The sequence below is a fragment of the Poeciliopsis prolifica genome, unplaced genomic scaffold (genome assembly GCF_027474105.1).
Source record: "Poeciliopsis prolifica strain line A6 unplaced genomic scaffold, Auburn_PproV2 SCAFFOLD015, whole genome shotgun sequence".
Classification (NCBI taxonomy): Eukaryota; Metazoa; Chordata; class Actinopteri; order Cyprinodontiformes; family Poeciliidae; genus Poeciliopsis; species Poeciliopsis prolifica.
The window spans coordinates 10,793,480-10,819,615 of NW_026562390.1; the positions used below are offsets into that span (position 1 = coordinate 10,793,480).

At 37.6% G+C, this 26,136-nt stretch overlaps 2 protein-coding genes across 4 annotated transcripts in view; both read right to left on the reverse strand.

Annotated features, from left to right (window-relative positions):
- The window catches only part of eng (endoglin), a 38,871-nt gene extending 27,350 nt beyond the window's left edge, over positions 1-11,521 (reverse strand). For both annotated transcript variants that reach the window (XM_055040532.1, XM_055040531.1), the window contains exons 1-2: positions 11,436-11,521; positions 10,302-10,459 (exon numbers count right to left, since the gene is read on the reverse strand). In XM_055040532.1, coding sequence (XP_054896507.1) covers positions 10,302-10,359 — 58 coding nt within the window. In that variant the 5' untranslated portion in view covers positions 10,360-10,459; positions 11,436-11,521. The remainder of the gene's footprint in view (positions 1-10,301; positions 10,460-11,435) is intronic.
- An 8,059-nt stretch (positions 11,522-19,580) lies between these two features.
- ak1 (adenylate kinase 1) lies at positions 19,581-25,936 on the reverse strand. 2 transcript variants are annotated; one of them, XM_055040437.1, is made up of 7 exons: positions 25,805-25,936; positions 21,233-21,270; positions 20,571-20,606; positions 20,234-20,397; positions 20,018-20,134; positions 19,753-19,944; positions 19,581-19,664 (listed from the first exon to the last, which is right to left on the reverse strand). In XM_055040437.1, the coding sequence occupies exons 2-7, from the start codon at positions 21,237-21,239 to the stop codon at positions 19,599-19,601; spliced, it is 582 nt and encodes a 193-aa protein (XP_054896412.1). In that variant the 5' UTR covers positions 21,240-21,270; positions 25,805-25,936; the 3' UTR covers positions 19,581-19,598. The 2 variants fall into 2 exon arrangements, with proteins under 2 accessions (XP_054896412.1, XP_054896411.1); XM_055040436.1 differs by lacking the exons at positions 21,233-21,270; positions 25,805-25,936 and adding an exon at positions 20,707-20,749.
- Between the last annotated feature and the right edge of the window lie 200 nt (positions 25,937-26,136).

Sequence of the window (26,136 nt, forward strand, 5' to 3'; positions counted from 1 at the left end):
ATATTGGCCAATGAATCAGATTCACCTTGGAATCTGTCATTGTGTAGCTTTGTCTTTTTCACAGCTTTGGGGACTGACTTCAGCAGCCACCTTGGAGGCTGGATGGAGAAAAGCAAAACTGCTCTGTTTCATTCTTCTGAGCTTTCAACTTCTGTTAGAAAACATACTGGGTTTGGAAGTGTTGACAACCTTTTGTAAATGTCAGCGTTAAGGCCTTCACGTACCTTCCAGTCGCTGTGAACATGAGCTGCTTGGACCTGGCAGACAAGCGACCCTATTTGTACTATTTTTAGCTCAGCTCAAGAACCACCTGCCAATTAAAGATATGCAGTTTTCACAACAATCCTTAGGAGTTAATGTACTGGTTCACATACAGCAATACTGTGTATAAAAATCTGAAAGACACAGATGAGAAAATTAATGCAACTTTTGTGTCCTCATAATGTCCTCATGTATTATCTATAGAGGAAAGAAAAATAAAACATTCCTTACTGTTACTTTTTTCTTTCCTTTTTTTTTTTTAAAATACTTGCTCTGCTGTTTATATGCTTCTTATATTATGACCTGTCCTTTTCATTGTCTGCCACGTGTTTGGCACCATATTCTGAGAGAGAGGATTATTGTCTGCACGCTGTCATCACACTCACAGAAATATGGCTGCATCCAAACATCTGCAGAGAGTCCTAGCGGACCATAAATGGCAGGTAATAATGACGAAATTCTCATCACACCGGATTCTCAATGAAGCGGACATGAAATGGGCTGAGAAGTATAAATTAAGCATTAAGGTAAGGTTCTACATTCTCCAGGGATCGCAGGCTGTTTTTCACAGTCAGGGATGATAACCAGGCTTGCTGTGCTAATTGCAACTTTGTGATGCCAAGGAAAGCTTAAAATATTGCATTAATTTTAATCTGGTTTGTTTTAAAAGAAATAGCAAAATCCTATTTTGCTTTCTCACATATATAGTGTGACATGATCTTTGATTCTAATTTAAATAATTAATTACATCCTGAAGGCAGAAAAATTAGAACAAATATTTTGGCTATAATATAAAAAAAATTAAATTGACTTGCCTGCTAAAAACCAACTCCTTGTACTCCTCTTTGCTTCATGCAGCAAAGTATGAAGCATGAGCTTCTGGGCTGTTGGCTATTGAGAAACGATTCCTCCCTAGAGGGGTGGACTATGTAGAGGTTTTAAATGTTATCCAATTGCTAACGTTTGCCCATGACATATGTAAGTTCAATTGTCTGCGCTGAAAAGAACCGTCCTCCACTACGAATAGAGAAATGCTGATCTGAATGAGGTGGTTGTTCATTTTGACTCAATATTTGGAAACGTGGCCAACACGGACTGAACGTCCTTGTTGCTAAAGCTACAGGCAGACTGTAATTATAAAATAGAGCAGAAAATGGACATCATCATTCACAACCTCTCCTTCTGTTCGCCCATTCAAGAATCGCCTGGAGACGATCCAAGTCAAGGGGAAGAAAGCCCAACACACAGAGGGACTGTGCTGGAAGTGAGAACTTTTATTTACCCGATTTGCACTGAAATCAATATCATCTGGTCAGAATTAAAATTAAAATTAGAGACTGGATTATTGCAGATCATTTCTGAAAAGTGCATATCCCACTGCAGCTTGGTGTTTAATTTTTATGACATCACTGGGGGAAAAAAAAAAGAAAAAAGTAATTGCCAACAGTTTAGCGAGTGAATTAAGACCTGCAGACATTAAAGCTGGACAGCACGGCAGCTTTTTATGAGGAATGAGAGGGAAGAAGAAATGAGGGGGAAACCCTGATAGCGAACAGCGTCAAGACCAACTGTCTCCTGTGGTCTCTTGGGACGGAGTAAACTGTTTGTGTCCAGGGTCGGGCGACAGAGCCATGACGGCAAAAAAGGAGGGAGGGTCGGCAGTCCTATCAGAGTTAGTTGAAGAGGAAAAGGGGAGCTTCAAGGCCGGCTCAAGTTTCTCTCTCGACTCCACATACACAGACCCACGCACACACATATACACACACACCTATTGTCCCAGCGTTTCCGCAGCTGTAGATTGAGGCCTGACCATCCACAGGAAGGTAAACAAGCTCTTATCAGTGCTCTGCAGGGGCATAAACTGTCCCCTGGCCTCTAACCCCTACATACTACACATTACACACACCATACAACACACAAGCTTCCTGACCGTGTCACCGTCGTATTCTTATTCCTAAAGCTGTGTCAGAAAAAAAAATAAATGCTTATTAGTCTTGTCAGTTTAATGGCTTATGATGATTGTGCATGTATCTTTGGGCCAAGTCCTGTTACCAGTGTTTACTGGAGAGGAACTGAGGATGTGAGAGCTGATCTGGAGACAGGCTGTCTTCACACTAGCACTGTTTACACCTCTGGGAGCCATTTGTCCGTCGACTCATCGTTGAACTCTAGCAACTGGCATTGTTGGCCTCACTTTACATCTCGTCTGCTGCTAGTATTTAGCCATTTCAGCTTTATCGAATGAGATTATCAGTGGGGACATTTTAGAGAGAGAAACAGTATTTGGCACAGAAAATAGATATTTTTCTATTGTAATGCACATAAATCATCTGTTATATTCCAAGCACCATCAGTTTCTGGGAATGTGTATCTCCTATATTGGCTTATGTGGTAGACGTTTTCCACAGTATAGTGAAAGAATACAGGCAAAACAACAATTAATCATCTTACAATTTAAGTGGTGGGAAGACAGACTAATTTAGAAAGTTTCATACTAACTGTGTGCAGCAGAAGCAGACTGAGGCATTAGAAAACTCAGTGCACAGTGGCTGCTTCCAATCATTTGAGATTGATGTAGCTTTCGTTTAACATATGGTTCATGTTGAGCCAGCAGAGAATACCTTGTTTTCCATGACTGATTTCTGCCAGCACATATTAATGATTTCCTATATGATAGAGGCTTTATAATAAAGGCTTCAAGAAAGTGACAGCGCACACCAATGTGTATCACACAGAACTCCCTCTGCCTTCTTGAGCATAGAGGCTTTTGAATTATCTTACAGTAAGATTTATGAGACAGCTTCATGTTCATGATTTCATTTTTACTGTTTAACTAATGAACGTGTCTGGACAAGAGGGAGAGTTCCAGCAAAACCGTTACTTTATTCCCTCAAGCATCTGTAAAAGGATTATTAAGTATCCAGAGTTTGACTGTTTGATATGATATAGTAATAGTGCATGAGCCGATATTAGAATAATCTGTCAAGCCTTTCTCACTAGTTTCTACATTGTGCTCCCTGACATATCACATAAATTGACGTGAATAAAGATGATGCAGGGATGATTCTTCCATCTCATCATCCTTACACAGACTCACTGTAAGCAGGCTCACAGACTTCAGAGAGGGACTTTTCAGATTTTTAAAAAACAAACAGACTAGTGTGGCACCTGAATCAACAGGAACCACCCATTCGTGCTTTCATATACTGGGTACTCTTGCTCCAGTGAGTAACAATGAGTAACAGCAAAAAGCACTTCACTATGTGCAATAAGCATATTTTTTCTGATTTAGTTTATCTTAGTGTTATTCTTCCGCTTTTTTAGTAAATCGCTCTGCGTCCAAGTTCGGTGTAGAGCCAAGTGTGTTCATTTTTCAATTTAAACATGTTCTTCCCTCAGCTGCTCAGTCCGAAGCCCAGCTGCATTGCAACATCTAACTGGTTTCCATATCACTAATCTCCTCTCCAGCTCTTAGATTTCACTTTCCTTATGTCCTGGTCAGCTCCTCTAGACAACTACAGTCCACAGATAGTGAGTAGTTTTTCCAGCCACTGAGAAAGCAATACAACTTCATTCTCAAGTGGCAATGCTTGAGAACGAATGAAAATTTACATTCATTTATATCTGATAAATTGGCAAATTTAACTTTATTGCAATTTCTGATTGAAAATATATTACTGTCAAAGAAAGCATGAGTGCATGGTACGTGTAGCAATTAAAAGTGTACACTGTTTTTTTTTAATGATATAAACACTGCACAGAGTGATACTATCATAATAAATTTGTATTATATTGTGCCTGCCAAAGTGTTGTATCTTTAACAACTGATTATTTGACAAATTTAACAGCAATAGCTTCCATGTTTGGTGTTTTGAATATAAACAATTAAATCTTCTCATGCATTTTGGTTTTTCTATTCTTGTGTAAATTTTACAAAACTGTCATATGTTTTTTCTCAAGGTTTTCATACCGCACAATTTCCATACCAGTGCAGCCTGACAGTAAATTAATGTGTTTGATTAAAAACGCATATCTGAGGGGGAGGAAAAACTCTGCAATTATACCAACAGCATGCAGAATCAAAAATTAAATTGTATGCACAAAACAAATTTTACCACTAAAAATAATCTGACAAGGAGGCGACAAAAATGGACTGATATGTCACATTATCAGGTGCATTTAACCTGATTTAAAGACCAAGAACTATTTAAAGGAGCCCATATTAATTCCAGAGGCAACTATCAGACACCTTGGATAAGTAAAAAATGAAAGCTGACATTGCACCTGAGAAATCATGTCTGTAAAGAAATGTACAAACTTGGATTGGCCATTTCTAATGTGTGAATAGTCTTTAACAGTATGAATATAACAGCATAACTGTGTGCATAAGCGTAAGTTCACATGAAGGCCATGCACTAACAAACTACCTCCTGGATAACACCCAGGGGACTGAGAACATAAGCTTAGAAGTGAATTTTCTTTTTTATCCATTTTCCGCATTATCATTTTGGTTTTTTTGAAACCCAGCGTCACCTCTAATTTCTGTAATGCCTCTAAAATGGAAATGAGTGGTTTTGTTAAATGTAGGAGTATTTTGAGAAGCTGATTTAAGCATATTTCCAGATACTGATTGTAACTGTATTTAGATCAAGCAAAAAAACAGGACACAGACTTTTTGTCCATGTAAAATTCCGAATTGGCATTTTTATGTGTTTTCGCTTAGCTTTTAAATGTCTTTTCTAAGAAGCAAGAGCTCCACATTTCCAGTGTTTGTGTGTACCTCTGGGTTTGAACAGGTCAGATAGACGTTCAGATAAGGATGCATAACTCCATGCCTTATCTTCACAGACAGCGGGCATGTTGACATGGGCACAAGTGGCCGCCATGCAGACGACGTATTTATCTCAACCGCTCCAAATGAGCCATTCAATTCACATGCAGGAGCATAATAAAAGCCCTGCACTCAAGGGTTCAAGACATGGAAATTAACTAATTAATTGCATTAAAGTGAAATCAAACAATTCGGTGAACTACGGGTTAATGTATTTGCTTTTCATAAACCACATGTGGTTTGCTTCGGTTCTAAGAAGTTATGATGTTAAAGTAATGTTGTGCCAAATACTTTTTCTGATTCCACTATCTAAGGATTATTTTTATCACTCATTAAGAAAGTTTTTTCATTATTATTAATTTACATGTATGGTATTAATATCCACCCAGTCATGTTAAAATTATCTTTAAAAAATGTTTATCTCTCAAAAACATTTGCAAAAAAAAAAAAAAAAAAAGAACAGAAAGTCGGTGAGGCTTCCTCACACTGCTTTTTTTTGTATTCAAACAGTGGAAAAGAAAGGCAGTCAGAAATGGATTGTTATTCAGGAGGGGCATAACATTGTAGGAGATTGAAATCGGTCTGAGGCAGCGACAAGTGGTCGCGTCTCCCTGCCACCCAGTCTGACTGCAGGCTGAGCTGGCTCACTACAGTCAAACAGGGGAAGTCGACTGTTTTGACTCACAAAGTCATTTTTAACTGCTCGACTTCTGAGAAACCTATGTCAGCTTTCTTTCTTTTTCTTTGTTTCTTTGTCAATTCTAGACACCCACAATGTCCTGTGTTGTGTCAGGTTTTCTTATTCATCTGTCTGATTACTCTTCAATTGCCACTTTTTGTGATTTCATATTTTCATTTGGCCCCTTTATATGACACTGTTTTAATAGTTGTCTTGTCCTTTTCCTAAATCTCTCTTTTTTCTATTTCATTCTTTCCTCCTAAATCTTTCTACTTATCTGCTCTTTGACAGTCACAAAGATTTGACCCCCCACTTCCTCACTGTCTCCATGAATCAGCCTTTATGAACTCTCTTATCTCTGTTTGTGTGTCTGTCTAGCCCTGCGTCTCTCTTTTGGTCCATTTTCAGACTCAAATCTCCCCAACTCTCACCCCCCCTCCAGCGGCAGGCTAATCACTTTTGTACTTTTCCCTCAGTCCGTGGCAGGAGACTCAGGGGTTGGCAACAATGCAGCAGGAGGTCTGGCAGTTAGCATCATGAAGCCTGTGTCCCTCTGGGAAAGCTGCTGCAGCAGGGGGTATGTTCAACATTATTTTCTAGCCAGGAAACGCTGCACACACAGTTCATAATCACAAAGTCTTCAGTCAGACGCAAAGATAATTGTAAATCTGTCCGGCTGCCACAGCTAGCTTTTACGATAGTGATTGTTGTGCTTAGTCTGAAAAACATAACCGGAATATTGTCTGCTAAGGAGGTGGCACGCTGCTGGTTTCCATGTAACAACAAACCACTAAATCCGAATATCACCCAATGTCTTGCGCTGGTAGAGTAAAAACATAAACTAGAAAATTTAGATTTAAGCTCCTTTTGGTGAAACTGTGATAATTTGCATGTTACTCTTTACTCAAGTTTGAGCAAGAGTATTTTAAGATATTTGCAGGTTTATTTTACTTTCACATTTGGATATTTACAGTGCAGTATATATTATCGTAGAAAATACTGAGCTGCACGGTGTAAGGATGTGACTAAAGTCAGAGAATAGACTTTAAAATACTTTTGTTCGTTTAAAGCTTAGAAACACAGTACATTAAAAATCTGCCATTGGATCAACCTTTCAAACCTCAACACACAGGCATTCATAAAACAATAACTAATACAAAAAACTATTTGACAATTATTTCCTGATAATCAGGTAGTGCCCCAACCCTTAATGTCAATTAAAATTACTAATTTTGTAAATATCTGCTTTGGCGCTTATTAGTTATTTTTCATAGCCAAACTAAATAGACATTAAAATCACTTCTTAATCCATTTTCTCTTAAAAACAAAATTACTTGTCAAATCAGCTGTTAAGACGGAGTGTGAACACACCACTGCTGAAATGTGATTGTCGGTCTGTGTAATCTAATACTTATAAAACAATCGTTTACTGAAGATATCAGATATGTTGTGACCTAAATGCTCTTAGAAACAAACCTGCTGGCTAAAGCCTGTAAGGCCATTAAAGCAGCAACACTTTTGACAAAATTAGCCCCTTAGGGAGGCAGTGTGGTTAAGTTAAGACCTGCCTAATAATAGCTGTTTTATTGAAGCCTTGCAAAAATCTACTCCAAGATTACAGATAAGTTGCTAACAAAAAGAGAGAAATCTGACTTATTTGAGCATAAAGGAACATATTCGGGTTTAATAAGGAAAAGATTGGTCTTTACTGGACGGAAACCGCATAAGCTCAGGCTTATTTCTGTTGGTCAGTTTACTGATTGACAGATAGTATTTGAATAGCATTACTAATCTACTGAGCGTAGTCATACTGAATAGAACAATGTGTCCTGATGAATCTCAGTTGTCAGACTAACACTACCTTTTGTAACTAATAACTTTCAGGCAAGATTCAAACATACTTTTAATTAAGTCTACATTTCTGTATTAAAAATTGTTTTGTTTTGGTTTAATGTAATATTCCAATCTTAAATGTTTACTGTAGCTCTCATAATTAAAAGAAATAAAGACCTGGGGGGGAGTAAAAACAGTGTAATTAATCAAGATTTGTCGCTCTTGGGGAGTTTAGTTACTGAAATAAATGAACTTTTCAATGACATTAAATTTTTTTAAAACATGTCCCACATTTATTACAGAAGTAGGATCTGAATCTCCATCCATCAGTGAAGTGTTAGGGTAAAGTTAACTGTGAATTTAAGAGTAGCTGTTGCTTGTAGTCATGCGTCATAGCTGACAGCATGGTTGAACATATAAAAAGATTACAAAAAGCTAAAGTAGGCCTGAGCTGAAGGAAAACACTACACAGTACTGCTTTGGCCAAGTATGTCATTGGATTTGTGGTGGGCTGCAGGCTATTTTTGATTTACTTTTGGTTTTTTCTGTGTTTACTTCTTTTTAGCAACTTTTCACAACATCTGTTCTTAGTCACAGTTACAGCTGACCGGGTTTCTATTCAAGATAAAAAAAAAACGTAAAACATGTCGTGCGTGTGCAGAATTAATTTCCATATTCGTTATCAGTCTGGAAAAATACCATTTTGAGAGGACGTGCCTAGCTGCGGTGTGACACGGCTCCCGCTTGTGAAACCAAAAAAAGTAGCGTTAAGCCCAGGAGACACGTCTGAAAAATGACAAACTCATTTGACACCAAAAAAGACGAATACACAGTGAACGAGATGCAGCATCTCGTCTCATCAATGTTTTGATTAATGTCTCAGAAATCCAGAGCACAATATTAGAATATACTGCTGTAACAATGTTCCAGCTCCCCTTGGGTCTTCACCTAAAGCTGCTCTGGCAGATGCACAAATAAGGGGGGGAAGAAGATCCCTAGAGCCTCATTTAAGAAAGGAAAAAACGGATATTGGGTTCAGAACTATGTGTCATACAGGCAATTAGGACTGAACTAAACAGTTCCTTGCAAACTGCAGCACCAGAAAGTGAGACTGATCCCCTGCAGTGAAACTACATAAGGTCAAACTCTCCACAGGTTTGCCAGTTGGCTAAAGTACAACACTGCATCCGTGCCTCCAGCATCACGCTGAGAGGCTGCTTAGTACCTAAGGAAATACTGTGATTTGTAATACAGCAGGTCAGTACTGGAGCCAGATTGTCTATGCTGGCTTAGTTTGCTAGAAGAAAAAAAAATAACAACCTTGTGTCTACTTTATGTTTCTCCAAAAGGAATTATAAAAATGTCACTTTATTTATTTTTGGTCTGTTTGCTTTTTGGGTATGTGTAAAGACCTTTGAATGTGGGCGCAAAATGTCCAAGCACTTGCAACTTCAAGCAAAACTAAAGAAAAAAAAAAAGAAAAATCCAAGAAATTTGTTGTGGGAACAGTGAATGTCAAAGTACATTACACAGTGACAGTGTGTTTGTTGTTATGATATTTACGCATTCACGGACAAGAGTAGGCATCTGTGACTCTTTCAATAAAAATGTTGGTAAATCAGATGCAGTTTGTCAAAGACTATAATGAAACAGTGACATTAAATGTAACCAAAGTGAAAATGTGAACTTTTTCACACTTTGTTTCATTATCACCTTCCATCTATTTATCTACCAGCATTTCACATATAGATGCTGAAAAGATTACCCATTTATTAACGATTTTAGGATTTAGGTCTATTAAGTCGTTCTTTATTCAATTGTCGTCTTAAAAGCGGTGAGTCCAAGACGAAGAACTAAAGTGGAAAAATAAGTTTCGGGGGTTTTATTACCTGATGCTGAGGCAATCTTCGACATAAACTTTGTCCACAAATAATATTTGTTCATGAATGTAAAGTCCAAGTGAACGTTGTAAATTTGTTATCTCAAAAATTTAATGAGCAGATCTGGAACACTGCAAAGTGTTAGGTCTAGTTTTATTATTGATATGGTTGTGAGTGTCAGATATTAATCTCACTGTTGGAAAATACATGGTCGCATGATTCAGAGCAGACTTAGAAGCTTGATTTTTGCTCACTGGGTTAGGCAGGGTTTTGTTATCTTCAATACCTTGTGGGGATTACTGGTTTGAATCTGTTACGGTCAGCCAGCCACAGCAGGCAGACTGATGGATGAGGGGCAACTGGGAAGGATTACATTAAATCACATGTTTTCTTGTGTCTTTGTGCAAAATTTAGAGTTTTCTAAGCAATAAAAACAACAAATGTTTCCCCCAGTAACCTGGCAGTAAATGATCCTATTTAGAACAAGTCTAATTCTACTGGGACTTCTTTCATGTGTAATTATTCACAAGGAACTATTTTGTGCATTGTCTGCCTCTACAAATTGATGGACAACTACAGAAGGCACTTTTATGTGCTCAGAATAAGATGATGTCAAAGAAGGGAACAAATCAAGATCAATATCTGGCTTTGAACTTTAGTTTGACAGAACTATCACTCAAACATTCAACATTGACTAAATATACTGGCCTTTTGCCTAAAGTTTCAAACTGCTTTTTTTTCATAAATGAAAGACTTAGATAAGAAAGTCTTTAGATGTAAAAGGTGAGATAAATAAATATTAGCCAGAAAGACTTACATGAGGCTGCAAGGGTGATGCAGAGAAGCAGAGTGAATCTCATCAGGTATCCCTCCATCGCTTAAAGTTTTCTGTAAATGTGAGATCTCAGTCTCTGCAGTGTGAAGGTGCTCGGTCAGTGGTTCAAGTGTCCTTGTCCAGTGGCAGGGAGACAATGACTGTGGCAGTGAAAGAACAGATAATTGCAGTCTTAGAAGGTGGAAAGGACAGGAAAAAACAAATGAGGGAACCAGGAGAGAAATGTGGTAATTGATGAGACGTCTCCAAGTTTCACAAACCCATTGTATTAGGACTGTGTCATGCTAATATTGCAATGCAAAAATAGTCTCAGTTAAAAAAAAAAAAAACAATTTATAATTGATAAGAACAATAGAAGTGTACATTTCTCCCTCTGAAAAAATTCCAAGTATGTGTCCATCAAAAACAAAACCAAATTTGAACAATGAAACTGTGAAAGTAGACAGGTCACTGGTCACTCAAACACTATGGTCAACAGGAATTTACTCATAAGACAGTGAGGCAACATTTCTGCCCATCTTCCCAATGCACAATCGGGGTCTGAACCCAGAGGTTATCTGCTGGTCACTGAACGTCTGGCAAAGTCTTTCAGGAAGCTCTGCGGCATCGTTGTCTTTAAATAATACCACAATGCCGAGATCAGATAAGAAGAGACTGTTCTTGTTATATAATTCATATAGAGGGGAAAGGAAGAGTCTGTGTAAACTGTTTATGTAGCTCCAAGGAAAACTGAAAGCCTCGCTACTTCCCCGAACATCACATGAAGAGAAAAACTGAAACACTGAACTGCTAATCTAGAAACAATTTAAGGGAGTTTTTGTTGGTTGAACTAAGTCCTGATGGTAAACCTTTTGAGCCACAGTTGGGACTTTCAGAGAATATTTAGCAGATAGAGCTTCCAACCTTTTTTATCAACAGGTTTCTGCTTTTACAAGTAAAATATCTGACAATCCCAAGACGCAATCTGCAGATAAACACACACAACACAAATTGCTTTGATATATAATAAAATGGACTGGCGCAGAGTCAAGGAAAAAATACTGACTTCTGCCCTCTAAGCTTTCAGGGAAAATAACAGCAAAGGGGAAGAATGAAAGCAAACAAATCAAAACTTACTGTTTTGAAATAAGTGGCTGTCTTGAATAATAGTTAGGCTTTGTAATCCACTGGCGGGAATGTGGCTGCATTCAGCAAAGTGACGATGTGTGGACTTTCCAAAGTTTTTGTTTCTGCCGGGGCGGTACTGACTGACTTCTGTACCCCTCCCACAGGATCCATTTTTTTTTCCTTTTTTTTTTTTTGTCTAACTTTTGCTGCTGAGAACAGAAACACATGCTCAGTCCTTGTGAACAGAAGGGAATGTTTAAAGAAGAGAGAGAGAAGAAAAACTAATTCCCTTCAGTTCATATCATGATCAAGAGATGAGAGCAGAAGAATTCTCTCAATCCCTCTGAATACAATCAAGTTTGAAAGAATAGGTTGTTTGATGTCAACAGAATTAAACATAATGGGTTTTTCTGACACATAAGGTACACCAGTGAGTCACAGAGGTTTTACTTGGCAAGAGCTGGGCATCCGTCCTCTAAATTAGTAACAGTTATTGTTGGTACAAATGTCTCATCAATTTCCTTTTAAGGTACTTAAATTAGCTAGAATTGTACTAAGGATAAAGGAAGGCTCCTCTTATACTCTCATTAAAAAAGCCGGTAACACTTCATTTGACGGGTTGTGAATAAGACTGTCATGACATCGTCATAAACATGACATGTCATGAACATGAGTGATTCTTGATGAATAGTTATGACTGTTGTCATAAAGTTTCATTTGGTAAATCATGACACTTTTAAGACAAAGTTGACATTATCCAAAACGTCTTTGCTGTGACAACTTGTCATTAACCGAGAAATCATGATCTGACATACATTTGTTCTAAAAGTATTACTGATTAAACTTTAAAAAAAAAATATATATATATATATATATATATATATATATATATATATATATATATATATATATATATATATATATATACTGCAGCAATCACTGCCAACAAACAATGCGATTTCTCATCTGCCAGCAGTTGAGTAATCTGCTGGCATTAACTGCAGTTAATGTTTGCAGATAATGCAGACATTAAGTGCATCACTTTTCACCCTTCAAACCTGACATTCTCAGGTTTGAAGGGTTGCATCTCTACTCTGCAATTCTCAGATTGTCCTGTAAAAGCTTCATGTTGAATTAATTTAATCTGAGGTTACTGAGGGCATTCTTGAGTGTGTAGATATTATTGCTCAGCATATTCTATTTATATTCTTAGGAGACCCATAACCAGTGACTGAGAATGAGTCTTCTGACAGTATGTTTAGCTCTAGGCTGCCTTTATATCCTTGAGACTTTATTGTGTCCTGCACAGATTCAACTTGGCCAATGCTAGAGTTAGAAATCATCCCCAAACAGCATGCATCATGTTCTTCTCCTTAGATGTTGGACTTTCCTTCCTGAAAGCATAGCTGCAACATTACTGGCCAAAAAGCTCTGTTGCTGTTTCATCAACTCAAAGGGTTTTCTTTAAGATCCTTTAGGGTTTGCCAACATGTTTTTTGCCTTCTCCACTCTGTCTGTTTTGTGTTTTTCCATCAGTGGTGGAGCCCTCCCGGATTTTGAACTTCTTCCAGTATGATTTGAAATGTAATGTATGTTGCAGTCAGCATATGAAGTATTTGGCCTTGGAGTTCTTGAATGGCTTTAGGTGACTAATTTTCATCCATCTTCTGCCCCTTTAATCTGATCAACCGGATTGCTTACACGGTCCATTGAACGCTAAATCTTCTGTCAGCGTTAGTAACTACAATCACAGAGAAATTAATCTGTTTGGAAATGGATTTTTAGTCTTTACTTGTATTATGGATATCTATATATTCTTCTTTCTGAGGTGCTCAGAGAGCTTTTGCTTTTCCTTTCTCCGCAAATATTTCTAAAATGTGAGGATTAAGTCTCTTTAGGGGTAGCACAAATCTGCCCATGCATTTTCACCATATCACTCTGCAATAAGAAGCTGAGTATTCATAATTCTGTTTGTTTACTTCGTCAAATACTAACCTTGGACAAGTGTACATTGGACCTTAACTGCATCACTTTTTATGACATATTAATTATTTCGTAATAAGCTGTCAGGGTACCAAGAAATTTGTATTCCTAAAAATTATTAGCGACATTCTGCTACACTGCAAGAAAGCTGCCTCACGTTACACTGTCGGCCACAACAATAATAATGTCAGCTGCAACCTGAATTAACAGCCTGTGGCAAAATTGTATTATAATGATCTCCTGTTGCCACCTCTCATGTTACAGTGTGAAATTATTGGTTGGTTGTTGACAAAAGGGTTGAGTTTTATCTTTGCTTTTTTCTGTTTTTGTTTTTTTGTTGTTGTTTTTTTGTCTACATGCTTTTTCTCAAAATAATTCCTCCAATCTTCTACCCCCAGCAAGTATGATTTTATTATGCTAAAATCTGGGGGTGGGGGGTTTGCAGTCTGTTCTTTTATTGCTTCTGTTCCATCAGTTCTCATTTCTGGCACTCTATTGTCCTCAGACCCACATGTGATCTTGTAATTTTGAAGTGAGTTTTTGTATCCCCCAGGCAAGCATTTTCTGTGTAATTACAAAGCTATTATAGAAAATTACACACCTATTATCAGTTAAAGGTCATTGCAATATTTTATGGTCTGTACTTGCAATTCATAAGCCAGAGATAGTAGTGAGTCCATTAGAGAAAATGGGTTAACAGGTATTGCTGCTGCTTTTTTTTTTTTTTACACACAAAAATATCCACTGACTCACAGCTTTCAGTTCTAGACAAAAATAAAATTCAGAAAAATATAACATTTTGCAGCCATACCACTGCAGGTCTAAATTGTAGGAGATAATTAGGAGTCAGTCCATCAGACAAAAATTATATTTTTGAACATGGATCAATTAAAATGATAAACACTAAAAGTGACAGCATCAAAAGAGGAGAGGTCAGAGTGAATAAGATCATTTGCTTTCAAAAAAGATAATTTCATCATAGAATTATAGAAGAGCAGAGGAACTACATATTTTTATTTTATTCATGGAAAGTTTAGAAATTTTTCCTCTTCACAATTCTGCACTATTTTGTTTTCTGACACATTAGAATAAAAAAACAGATACACAAAAAAAATCACATTTTGTCTGGTGAGAGAATGAACATGTTTTCAAGGCCGTGTATATTTGATCTGCACTGTTTGTTTTTGTTTTTATTTTTCTGATGTAATAAAAAGCTTGAAGTTCTCAGGGAGCAATGTTTTTTCTCTGGCTGCTTCACCATCACAGAAAAAAAGCGTCAAAAGGGTAGACAAAACATCCTCTCCACTATGAAAGGACTCGGAGAAGTCATATTCCCACACAAAGCCTCTCAGCTGAGGAGAAAACTGAATAAAAGATAAACAGGGAAATATTTTAACGAGTCTCCAAGAATATTTATAATATGACTGAGTCTCCCTCTTTCAGTGGTTGGCCCGAAAGGAGATTGTCACAGAGGTGAGAACCAGCATGGTGGAGCACATCTCTGTGGACACCAATGTTGTTGTCACACCTCTGATTATGTCATTTGAAAGCACAACCTGAAACAGAACTGTGCCAACTCTTTGTCAGTATGCATCCAGTGAGGGACCGCGGCAATCTACGAGCATCCGATTTAGACGATAAAATGTGACAAAACGCAAGGTAAAGTTATTCAGAGAGTCTTGTGTTTTCAGCCTAGATGATATGTTACGTCTTAACTCCGCAAATCTGACCTCATTCTATCAAGCAGCATGTTCAAACAAATTCACGTGAGACCTAACCCTACGAGGGGGCAGTTTTGTTCTACTTGAATTCCTGTCCAAAGTATCTGGTGCTTAAATGTCTGCATTCATCACGTAGCTCATTTGGCTTACATTTAGCTGATGAGCAATGTGTCAGGGTTGAAATTCACCTCTGTTCCTCACCAAAGGACATTTTTAAAGCAGCTCAATATTTCAGTGGCATTCCCTTTCACTGGAGCCCTCCCTCCCCCCTCTCAGCCTCCTCTCCCCAGTAGTACTTTTTCAATAACAGGAAACAATCGGCCGTCGTCTTTCATCACAAGCTGACGTTGGTTCCCGCACGGTGCCACTAGGTCTCTATGCTGCCAGCCAGCCAGCCAGCCAGCACACAGCCAGTCTACAGCAGAGCTGAGAGAGAAGAAAGAGTCTGCGTCGGCTTCCTCATTTCCTTATCGTCCTCTTAGGCGGTGGGGGGTGAAGCGGTGGAGGGGTCTCACGCTTGGGCTTTCACTGGAAGTACCAAAGATTGACACAAGTGGAAAGAAGCCTATCACCATTACAAAGTCATTTATTGTGCCTCTCCACTATTCCAAGCAGACTAAATGATAAGGCAATTGTTGCAGAGTAGTCTCGTTTGTGAATATCCATCTCATTTTTGAAAACAGTTGACTGCTTTTTACTGGGATTAAAGTCAGATTTTAGTTACGTGATGGGTGGAGGCAGTCTATCACAGAAAATGACAGACTGATGATGTTGAATCAGTCCTGTGTTGATAACCAAGGCCTCACATAAAAACCCTGAGATAATGTATCTTAACATATACATTCAGCTAAAAGCTCTGGTTTTAAATAGACTATGTGGGTGGTTCTGTTCCAACCTGTCCCGATTTCTTGTTTTCATCTAGTTACTTTACTGCAAATGAAAACAAATCCTGAACAGCTCACATGCGTACATGAAATACTTTCACATGAAATGATCACCTGCAGCAAATTAACCCTTAACTGTAGTGATAGTTCGAAAGCAACACTGCATGCATGAAGCATGTTTCCCAAGCTGAAACATAATGCACCATTTATGCTTCATGTATATGATTTTTTTTTTTTTTTTTGCTGCTGATATTATCACAGTAAGCTGTACAAGTACATATTTTTGGTGAATTATAAATGCAGATTATTGAAATACTTACTCAGCTTTAAGAGTCAGACTTCTCTGAGATATGTGCCTCATCAGATGACAGTCATGCTTTAATAAATTCAATACATAAATATTTAATATATTCAATGTCTTTAAAATATGCACAAAACATTACTTCAGTTTTTCATCTCATCAAATCGTAAGATTTTTAGGTGGGAGATTGGGGCATCTAAAATGAATTTATCAAGGATTTTACAAAAAGGCTCTAATCCGAATGTGCTCAGTTATAAGTAAATAAATCTAGTCTGATGAAGAACATCATAAAATATTACTCTTTTTTTTTCCTCTAAAAGGGCAATCAAAACATTATCACATGAAATTTCTGTCTAACCCACACGAATGATCAGTATCTTTACTCTAATCCTGAACTGGCAATCAGCTAATCCTTTTACATTTTTTTCTGTTGCCTAACTAATTCAAATATTAAACTTTTTTTTTTTTTTGCTTCTCAATTACCTGTTTCATTGTTTTGTATTTTACTTGAAGGCTTGACCTATTTGAGCCACTTAACAAAGTTCAGATGAAACAAAGATTTGAGTATTATTTCTGACAAAAGCAAAACTGAAGTTCAATATTCAGAAACTTAATCACTTTGTTTCTCTTTGCTCCTTTGTAATGCAATATATTTTTCAGAGCTTCACAACATAGAAAAAAACAAGGAGAATGAAGGGAACTAAAGATAAGGGTGGTTGCAAGGAGGCCTTTCTTTCTCAAAGATTTAGTCTAATCATCAAATCACTAAATCTTGCATCATAAAATGTTTTGATTTCTCCAATGGTACTATAGTTTTTTGTTTGTTTCATTTGATTACTGATGTGGTTCTAAATAAATTCATGCCATTTCAAAATACAAATAAATACTTTACCTCCATTATCCCTTCCTTTTACTCCATTTGCATTGCTTTATTTTTTTGAGATATGTTTCGTTTCCTTTCAGACATTTCAGCATGCAATAGAGAGCATTCGCTCTCTTTTGGCGCCTCAGGTGGCTATTTAAGGAACTGCGATTTAAATCTTCCACAATAGAATTTATAAGACCTGAAAGTTGTGGATTTCTGTGGTTGTTTCCGCATGAAATTTTAATGAACTATCAGTCCCTTGTCATCCTATCTGAAAGCAGAGTTCTCATCTCATTTCACCAGCAGTTTGGTCAGCGTAATGCTGTTATAATAAACAGTTTGCTATTCTTGTGATATCTCAGAAATGTCTACTTGAAAAGACTGAAATGTGTAACCCTGACAAAATACATCTTCTATGCTACTTGCTATTTGCTGTATATTGTTTTGTCTCATTTCAAAAATTAACGGATGATTCTGTGATTGCATTTTTCGCAATAACTTTAACGTTGCAAGTTATAATCTTTATGTCCATTTAAAAACAATGCATGCTGAAAGTATAAATCATCAGGTTTTATGGCTTAAAGATGTTTTTGAATGTATGACTGATATTGTCTCATCTTTGTTTGAGATTATTAAGCTGTCGGCCAAACTAGACACCAATTTTTTTCACAGTTGTACGTGGCAAATTCCACTGCAAGCTCAACATATCCTCTTTGTTTCCTACCTTTATGAGGCAAGAACAAAATTCTTGGCATTCAAGCAGCATCCTCAGTGACTTTATGAAAGCGTTTCAGACGCCTTCTTCTGATTGACTTTCCGACGGACACATCCTGTCCACCTTGAGAGGCTATTTTCCCTTTCCTCATCCCTACAGAGCATAGTCATGATCAGAGCTGTCCTTGGAGAAAAGTCCGGATACCTGCAGTAACGTTGGCTCAGACCCGACTGGAAATACGTGTGTTTGTGTGAGAGAAAGATGAGGGAGGTGAGAGGCAGAGGAAGAGCAGCTGGTCATTTGGGCCTCAAAGGAGTTATTGGAATAACACTGCTGAACTGTGGCTGCTGCAGGGTGTCCTGTATCCTGTTGTGTCTACATTCTCCAGCGTCCTCGATGTGGTTTATTAATAGAAAGCATTTCCTGTGTTGACTCCTTTTTAGCTGTTTGTCCAGAAATACCAATAATCTCAGTATGGTGGCGTTTAAAACCATACAAAGTGGAATCTGGAAATGCAGCTCTGTACATATACCACTACAAATTAACATCAAACTACATTGTTTTATACGACATTGAACATCTGTATTCTTACAACTTTATAGAGATCTCTTTCACATGTGTACATATGTTCACAATGAAAGTAGTGTAAAATGTCTGCAGAGCTTATGATGGGGTAAAAAAATTAATTGAAAAGTTGAGTCCATGTGAACAATACTCTTGTTTCTGTTAAATGTCACAAGAAGTCATATTGTAGCAATGACAAGGTTGTTTTTATGCACTTTGAACTTCTTTTATCGCAAATGTGTTGAAAAGATCTCAGTGGGTAATGTGACTTTTCCCACATTACCTGCAGATATCACAATGTAATGCATTGGTATAACATGTTCTGTTTGCTAACATGGACAATACAAGAAAATGATAAGCAATTTAAACATCAAAGCTTATTGACCAGCTGCAGTCAAGTACAAAAACCAAATGTTCAACCCTCAAGTTAGGAATACAGCAGAGTATCTTTGAAAAATATGAAAATATTATGTAAGGTGTCTGTTACATGCTGGACACCCATGATAATTGTTTTAAAAATATATCATTGCATAAACAGCATCTCAGTGTGATACTGCAGCTGCAATATGGCACAGAAAGGGCCCCAAAGAGGACAGTGAGAAGAGCTGAAATGGTTGCTGGAGTGGCCCTGTCCAAGGCCTGTTTAGCAGTTGCTGCAGAGCAGTGACAGGATCCAGACCATTACCTGAAATCCTGAAAATCTCTGAGAGCTTATTAAACTGCAGTTGTCAAGCAAACAGTTACGACACAATAATGGCAGAATTATCAGATCGACACAGTTTTTGGGTCAAGCTGTTAAAACGCTGAACTACTGTGGGTATTATAATAGTAATAGTAGTAAGGCAGTTATTGTATATGCACTAGATGTTTTGTGTTTTTAGCTGTATTTGTTTTAGCTAGGTATTCAAGGCTTTTGCACACTGAATTGTCCACAGACTGTTGTGAGCACATTCTATCGTATATGTTACATTGAAATGACAATAAACTGTTTCAATTTGATTTGATTTGAACACTGGTGGGGTGTGGAGGTCCTATGATTAGTAGTCTATATTCCAGTCAGGTTTAGTCATCTTAAAATCCACACATATGCTCATAAGATAACAACAGCCAGACACAGCTCATCCAGTTATGTTGTTTTACTACAGTGCATCAATAGCCTTGGAAACCTGGGCAAAGACATCATCCACTGCCAGCTCAGAATCCACCTGCAAGATAAATAGAAGAACAACAGCATGAGACTTCTGTTTCAAATGTATTCTATATGTTTTTAGTTAATGCGTTTGTCGTCCACACCTTCTTCACAATACCACGGCCCTCATAGAAAGTGATGACCGGCTCGGTTGCCTTGTAATACAAGTCCAGGCGTTTCTTAATGGTCTCTTCATTGTCGTCAGAGCGGCCGCTGGTCTCGCCACGCTTCAATAGTCTCTTGACCATGGTTTCTGCTTTCGCGTCGACGTACAGCAGCAGGCAGGGTTTGCCAATCTGAGGTCAAAATTAAAACCTCTTAGATTTAATGCTGCAGAAATAAATGATAAATCCCCATGCATGTTCTGACCTTCTTCTCAAACTCCTCTCCCTGTTTGACCTCACGAGGATAGCCGTCAATGAGAAACCCCTTTGAGACATCGGCCTTGGCGATCATGGCATCCTTAATCATGTCCAAGACTGTGTCCTAGAGATCAGGCATGAAAAGGTGATGAAACTTTACGACATAACAGTTCTACCAGAAAATGCTCATAGAACTACTTTAAACTCTTCGTCACGTCCTTACCAGAGGAACAAGCTCGCCTTTCTGCATGATGGCCTGGAGTTGTTTTCCCCTTTCAGAGCCAGAGGCCACTTCTGCACGTAGCAGATCTCCAGAAGACAAGTGAGTGTAGCCATACTTTGCAACTATCTTTTCACACTGGGTGCCCTTTCCAGAGCCAGGTCCACCTAAGGACATCAACACAAAACCCAATGAGGTGGCATATATATATATATATATATATATATATATATATATATATATATATATATATATATATATATATATATATAAACTAAAAAAAAAACAAATAGCTGAACATCTTGCAGATGAAGTGTCAGGACTGGTTCAGAGTACTCACCCACAACAAAGATGATTTTGGCATCCTTGATTTTGTCTGCAATAAGCATTGCAAATAGAAGTTATGAATATGTACAACACTGGTGGCTTTCCTACAAATCTAAATTTTTATCCACAAAGAGATTTAGGTAACAAACCATCTTGTGAGGTGGATGTTTTTTTCATTTTTAATGTTGCAGAACAAAGAGTCTTCTTGTGCAGCAAGCTGCTTTGGCTGTGCTTGCCTTGACGCGAGTTTGTGTCATTACTCAAACTGCGTTGACATGGCAACTGTTGCCACCTAATTATGCTTTGCAGCTAAGGGGTTAAGCGAGACCTAAAAGGAAAGTCATAACGAACCGCTGCAGGAGGAAACCTTAACACAGATTTATTGCTTAGATCATGACATATTTAGATGCTTATTGAAATTAAATACATAATTTCTATTCAAATAATGATTTATTTCTATATTAACAACTAAAGTGGGACACAGGATTTTTCTTGCAACCTACAAAAATACCAGAAGAGGGCAATAGAGGCCTTTAAAAAAAAAAAAAGCTGCTCTGTGGCTCTGCTTTACTTAAACGGCATTAGATTACTAATGGAAGTACAAATGAAGAAGTTTCACCTCATTGATCGTATGCAGTAAAGCACTTATGTAACTGAAAGTGATATATTGATTACCTGCCATTGTGTTGTGCCTCTGGAGTGATTTCCTTTAGCTGTGAAAAAAATAAATAAGAGACATTAAGTAAATGTGAGAAAGCAATACATTTCAAGGAGCCACGAACCCTAACTCGTCATTGTGCTGCTTGACAATTGGAAAACATCATCCAGAGAAGCGAGCTGGATGTTGATGTCTTTCTCCTTCACTTATTAAAAAAATTCTTCATTACTTCTACCCCTTACTGTCAATATAGATTTTGTAGTCTGAACTGGCTGACATAACGTTTCTCATATGATTTTTGTATTGTTTCCAGAATCAATTCAGGATTGCTCTTTCTAATGTAGTAGCAGAACACTAAAGGTCATATTAGATTTTTTGTTAAGGTGTTACAACTATTTCATTGATTCTGACATTCCTTTGGCTATGACTGAACTGAAAACATAATTTGTTTCTAAAGTTGTTTTGTACCATTTTATTGTTCTTTTATTTGTTAGCTTTTTCTCTAAGGTTGTAATGTTTGTCCTTACACTCACTGTGCACATTTGATTCATACATACGGTCCTGAAAATATATAGAATGCATAATTAATATGATAGAATTGAGTTTAAGTTTAAAGTTTTACGTCATCCCTAATGGGGCAGGTTTTGTGCAAGAAGTAAGCTACAAATTGAAAACCAGAAACGGTGCCAAAAAAAGTGATGTTATAAATTGCTATGACATATGAAACATTAATGTAACTCAAAACGCAGTGGAGAAAAGCAGGATTTGTTCTACATGAGTGCTACATTTTTGCTTCTTAAGTTGTACTAGCAGTAGTAGTAGTAAGTGTCCTATCATTGCACTTCTTTGCTTATTGTGTAAACTTTAAACACAAAATACACACTGCAATTACATTTTTGTTGTTTTGTTTCATTTTGGTGTTTTTTTGTTATTTGGCAATAGGTAAGTAAGCATATGAAGACTTGCATTTTCACTTACTATTCCAGGCAATATAGCTCAACCAGTGGAAACTTCAATAGATGTCATCGAGAAAAATCAATATTAAAATCCCCACATATTCATAATTGAACCAGGTCAATTTTAACACATGCTTCTGCCTGGTTCTAAGCTTTTCCACTCCAGCTGCGCCTGCAAGTTTAAGATATTTCTAATTCAAAAGGGTCTATTTAAGTTATTTTCTGTCAACAGCATGTACTCTCCCCAATTTGCTCCATCTTTATACCATCTTCCAATCAACTCAGACCAGCCCCCATGTTTCTGCCAAAATAAAATAATCTTCACTGCATGATACAGCTGGCATTATGGTTCATCATGGAAATAGTATGAAAATCGTGATGCACAGTGTTATTTTTCAAACAAACATAGCATTGTGAATGGAGGGCAAAAAGGTGAATTTTGGTCCGATTTGACAAAAGTTCCTTTCCCTACATCTTTGTCATGATTTTTACATGGCTTCCGGAAAAAAATACACATATAAAATAAGTTTTAATTGTACAACCAGATAGCTACCAAATATCTTAACATAGTACAGTATAATTATGTAATTTAGAAAAAGCTAGGATTTCATAATATGGTTTCATATTAAGTATATTTTTCATTCTTTGTAGTTTTATTTTTTGATTCTGCCAGTTTGAAAAATATACAGCACCTCCAGCCCTTAATGTTCAACCGACAGAGAATAGTGGACTGCTAGTTTTACCCAATATGTACTGAGCATATCTAAGAAAACAGTAACCACAAACTGGTTTTAGTTTGCAGCTGAGAGATAAAAGAATGAGGAAGTAGGTTGGATGTAGGCGGACTCAGACATATTCAAGTGCAAGCTTGAATATGTCTGTGTCCTAGTCTCTAGTTTAAGAGCTTTCCTAGTTTCTGTAACTCTTTGCATTTTAAACAGTGATTTTCCCTTTTGTACAAATGAATGGTGCACTTTAATGATTTAACAATCATTTTAAGATGTATACATTGTGATGAATACAATTAGAGTTGATTATCACACAGTCACATTTAGTCATACATTAGATTTTTTTTCTGAATGGTTTCCTATGGTTTTATTGTTGCATTATACAATTGTTAATTCTAAAATATATTTTTTTATTATTTAAATTAAACAGTACCTCTTTCTTTGATGCATTTCTGCCTATGTGATAGTCAAATCAACCTGGTGTGTTTAACTCCTCACTCCATGTTTTTGAATTGCCACAGATAAAAAGGACATACTCCCATGCCTGTGCCCAACCCAAAATGACTTTTTACACATTCAAATTGCAATAGATTGAAAAGTAGATACTCATCTATTTTAATGAACACAGAAAACAAAAGTTAATACAGAGTTATAAGCTCTTTTATTTTTCTTTTTGGAAAGCTGTGGTTGTAAAACATTCATTGAATAAAATAAAAAAGAAAAAGTCTTTGGATCCCAAGCCACTGCCATGACAAGCCTGTGCAATAAGGATTCATGCTTACAAAAACCTAACATATTAAATCTTTTCAGTTTGGTTATATAAAATAGGAAAATTAATTAAAGAGAATGGCTTTATGGCTTGCAAAGATGCATAAATATGAGAATTACCTAATTTTCCGGACTATAAGCCGTTACTTTTTCCCCACACTTTGAACCATGCGGCTTTTAACCCAGTGCAGCTTTTCTGTGGATTTTTCTTCAACCTTTAGCAGGAAGTAAATTATTGGAATGCTAGCAGTAGGCACGACGGGGAAAGTTTTCAAACTCATACCCCCTTATCATTGAAACCACACAAAGAAGTTCATATGATGCAGCTTTTAAGTTGAAGGTTATCGATCTGGCAGAACAGGAGGGAAATGGAGCCGCTGCACGTAAAACTTGGCGTAAATGAATCTATGGTTCGGCATTGGAGACGGAGAGCTGTGTCTTTAATAAATCCAGCAGATTTATGAAAAGCCGAGCGTGGCAGAGATACCAGCGGCTTATAGCCTGGTTTGGCTTATATATGTACGTTTTCAGTTTTTAAATTTTTTTCAAACTTTATAGATGTGGCTTATAATGAGGTGAGCTTTATAGTCCGGAAAGTACTGTAAAACCTTTCTTGAATTAATTTGGGATGTTTGTACCTTAACCATATTACCTTTAAACCCTTGCTCAACATACATTCCCAGGAAAACGTTGGCTTTGGGGTGAGATTAACCAATGCTTGCCATTTGACTCATTAGTTACTGGTCAGCATTCCTGCACTGGGTCAACTTACACTAAAGTTTTGAACGAGTGTTAGAATGGCGTAACAAGTTCTATGTATTTCATCTACTGTAAAATACAACCAAAAATGATTTAATTATGTGCTCATTTAATTTGCCGTACACCTAAAGAGTGAGTGCTGTATTCTCAGGTTTCTGGTTTTATGATGGCACCCACTGACCCCTGTGGTCAGAGTAAATGTCACTGGTGGGCTGTTATTGGAGTCAGCACGGTGCCGCTTTGGGATTCCCGCTCTGGCCTATTATGGTGCCTTCCTTCTGGACTCTTGGTTGTTTGGCAACTTTGACCAGTGTGGTCAGTGATCTAGTGTTTTGTTAAATTAGTGGACCACTGTACATGGAAGAAGCATTCTGAGCCATTGTTTACATTGTTACCATCAAAATTCTTAAATACGCTGAGAGTAGAAAGCATAAAGTTAAATATAAAGGAGTTGTCCATTATCCATAAAACTAGCAAATTAAAAAAGTGGAAGACCTTAGACTCTCTAAAACTCTATATTATACCCAAACGTCTTACTGCAGCTTTTTAATATGTAGGCGGTCCTGCTAAAAAAAGACCCAGGATGTCTGCAGCTGTTAAAGGATTTAGTGACACCTATTAGGCACATGGAGACGTAGCCCAGGCCAACTGCTCTTCAAGCAACTGGACATGGTTGACAGTTTTTCAGACCACACGCTCCAGTGCACAATTTGGTTAAGCTCTCTTGAAGTTTAATTTGCCGTGCTGCCCCTTTAAAGGACCCTTTGACGTCAGTACACTTTGAGACATTCCATGATGTTTGTGAATGGATGGAGAGAGAGAAATCTTGTTTGTGATCTGGTTGCAAAGTGGTAGCTTGAATGTGCAGCAGAATCAATAACACTCTTGCACTAATCAGTCGTTAATGACCTTTATGGGGGCTTAGAGGGATGGATGTGGAATTAAATGGCTGCAGAGAGTTGCATGACAATGACCTTTATTGGTTGCAGTTCAAAACATGGTCTATGCATATGAATGTGTTTCTGATGTGTATTTACATGGAAGGTAATTATTTAAAAGTCCCTACCCCATTTCATCCCTAAGATAACCAAGAATGACCAGATATATGTGCCTTTGCACTAAAGAAACATCAGATTCTCTGAAACTGCCAATTTGAATGATTTACAAAATGTCTGTAGACCTCAAATGGCAGATGACAACTACACACTCAGCCTCAGTTATTCTCATTTTCCATCCCCATAAACAGCTCTGCCCACTCTGCCTGCCTTCTGTCTCCGTCATCTCCATTTGGCACTACATCTCACAAAAGAATAACTGTTGTCACACAGACATTCCTGCCCGATCTTCCTTTACCGAGCCCTTCGTCCTCTGTACTGACCTCTCTTCCGCGCTGCGGCTTTAGATCCCTCTGCAAAGGGGGGCTGCCTTTCCCTGGATTCCCGTGTGCGTACGTCTGCACAGTTCCTGCTGCACGGCAGCCCTCCCTCCCCCATCAGATGCCTTTTTATAGCACAGCTGAGCCTGCTCAGCCTGCAATGCACTATGGGTAAGAGGGAGGAAGAATAGATGAGGAGAGGGAGGGAGAGGGGAAGGGAATGTCTGATGAACTGAAGAAAGCAGGGGTAAAACTAAAGGGAGGGTAACTTGAGGGAAGAACAGTGGCAGAAAAATTAACAGCTGTATAGAAGTGTATCCAAATGTGAGGTGTAA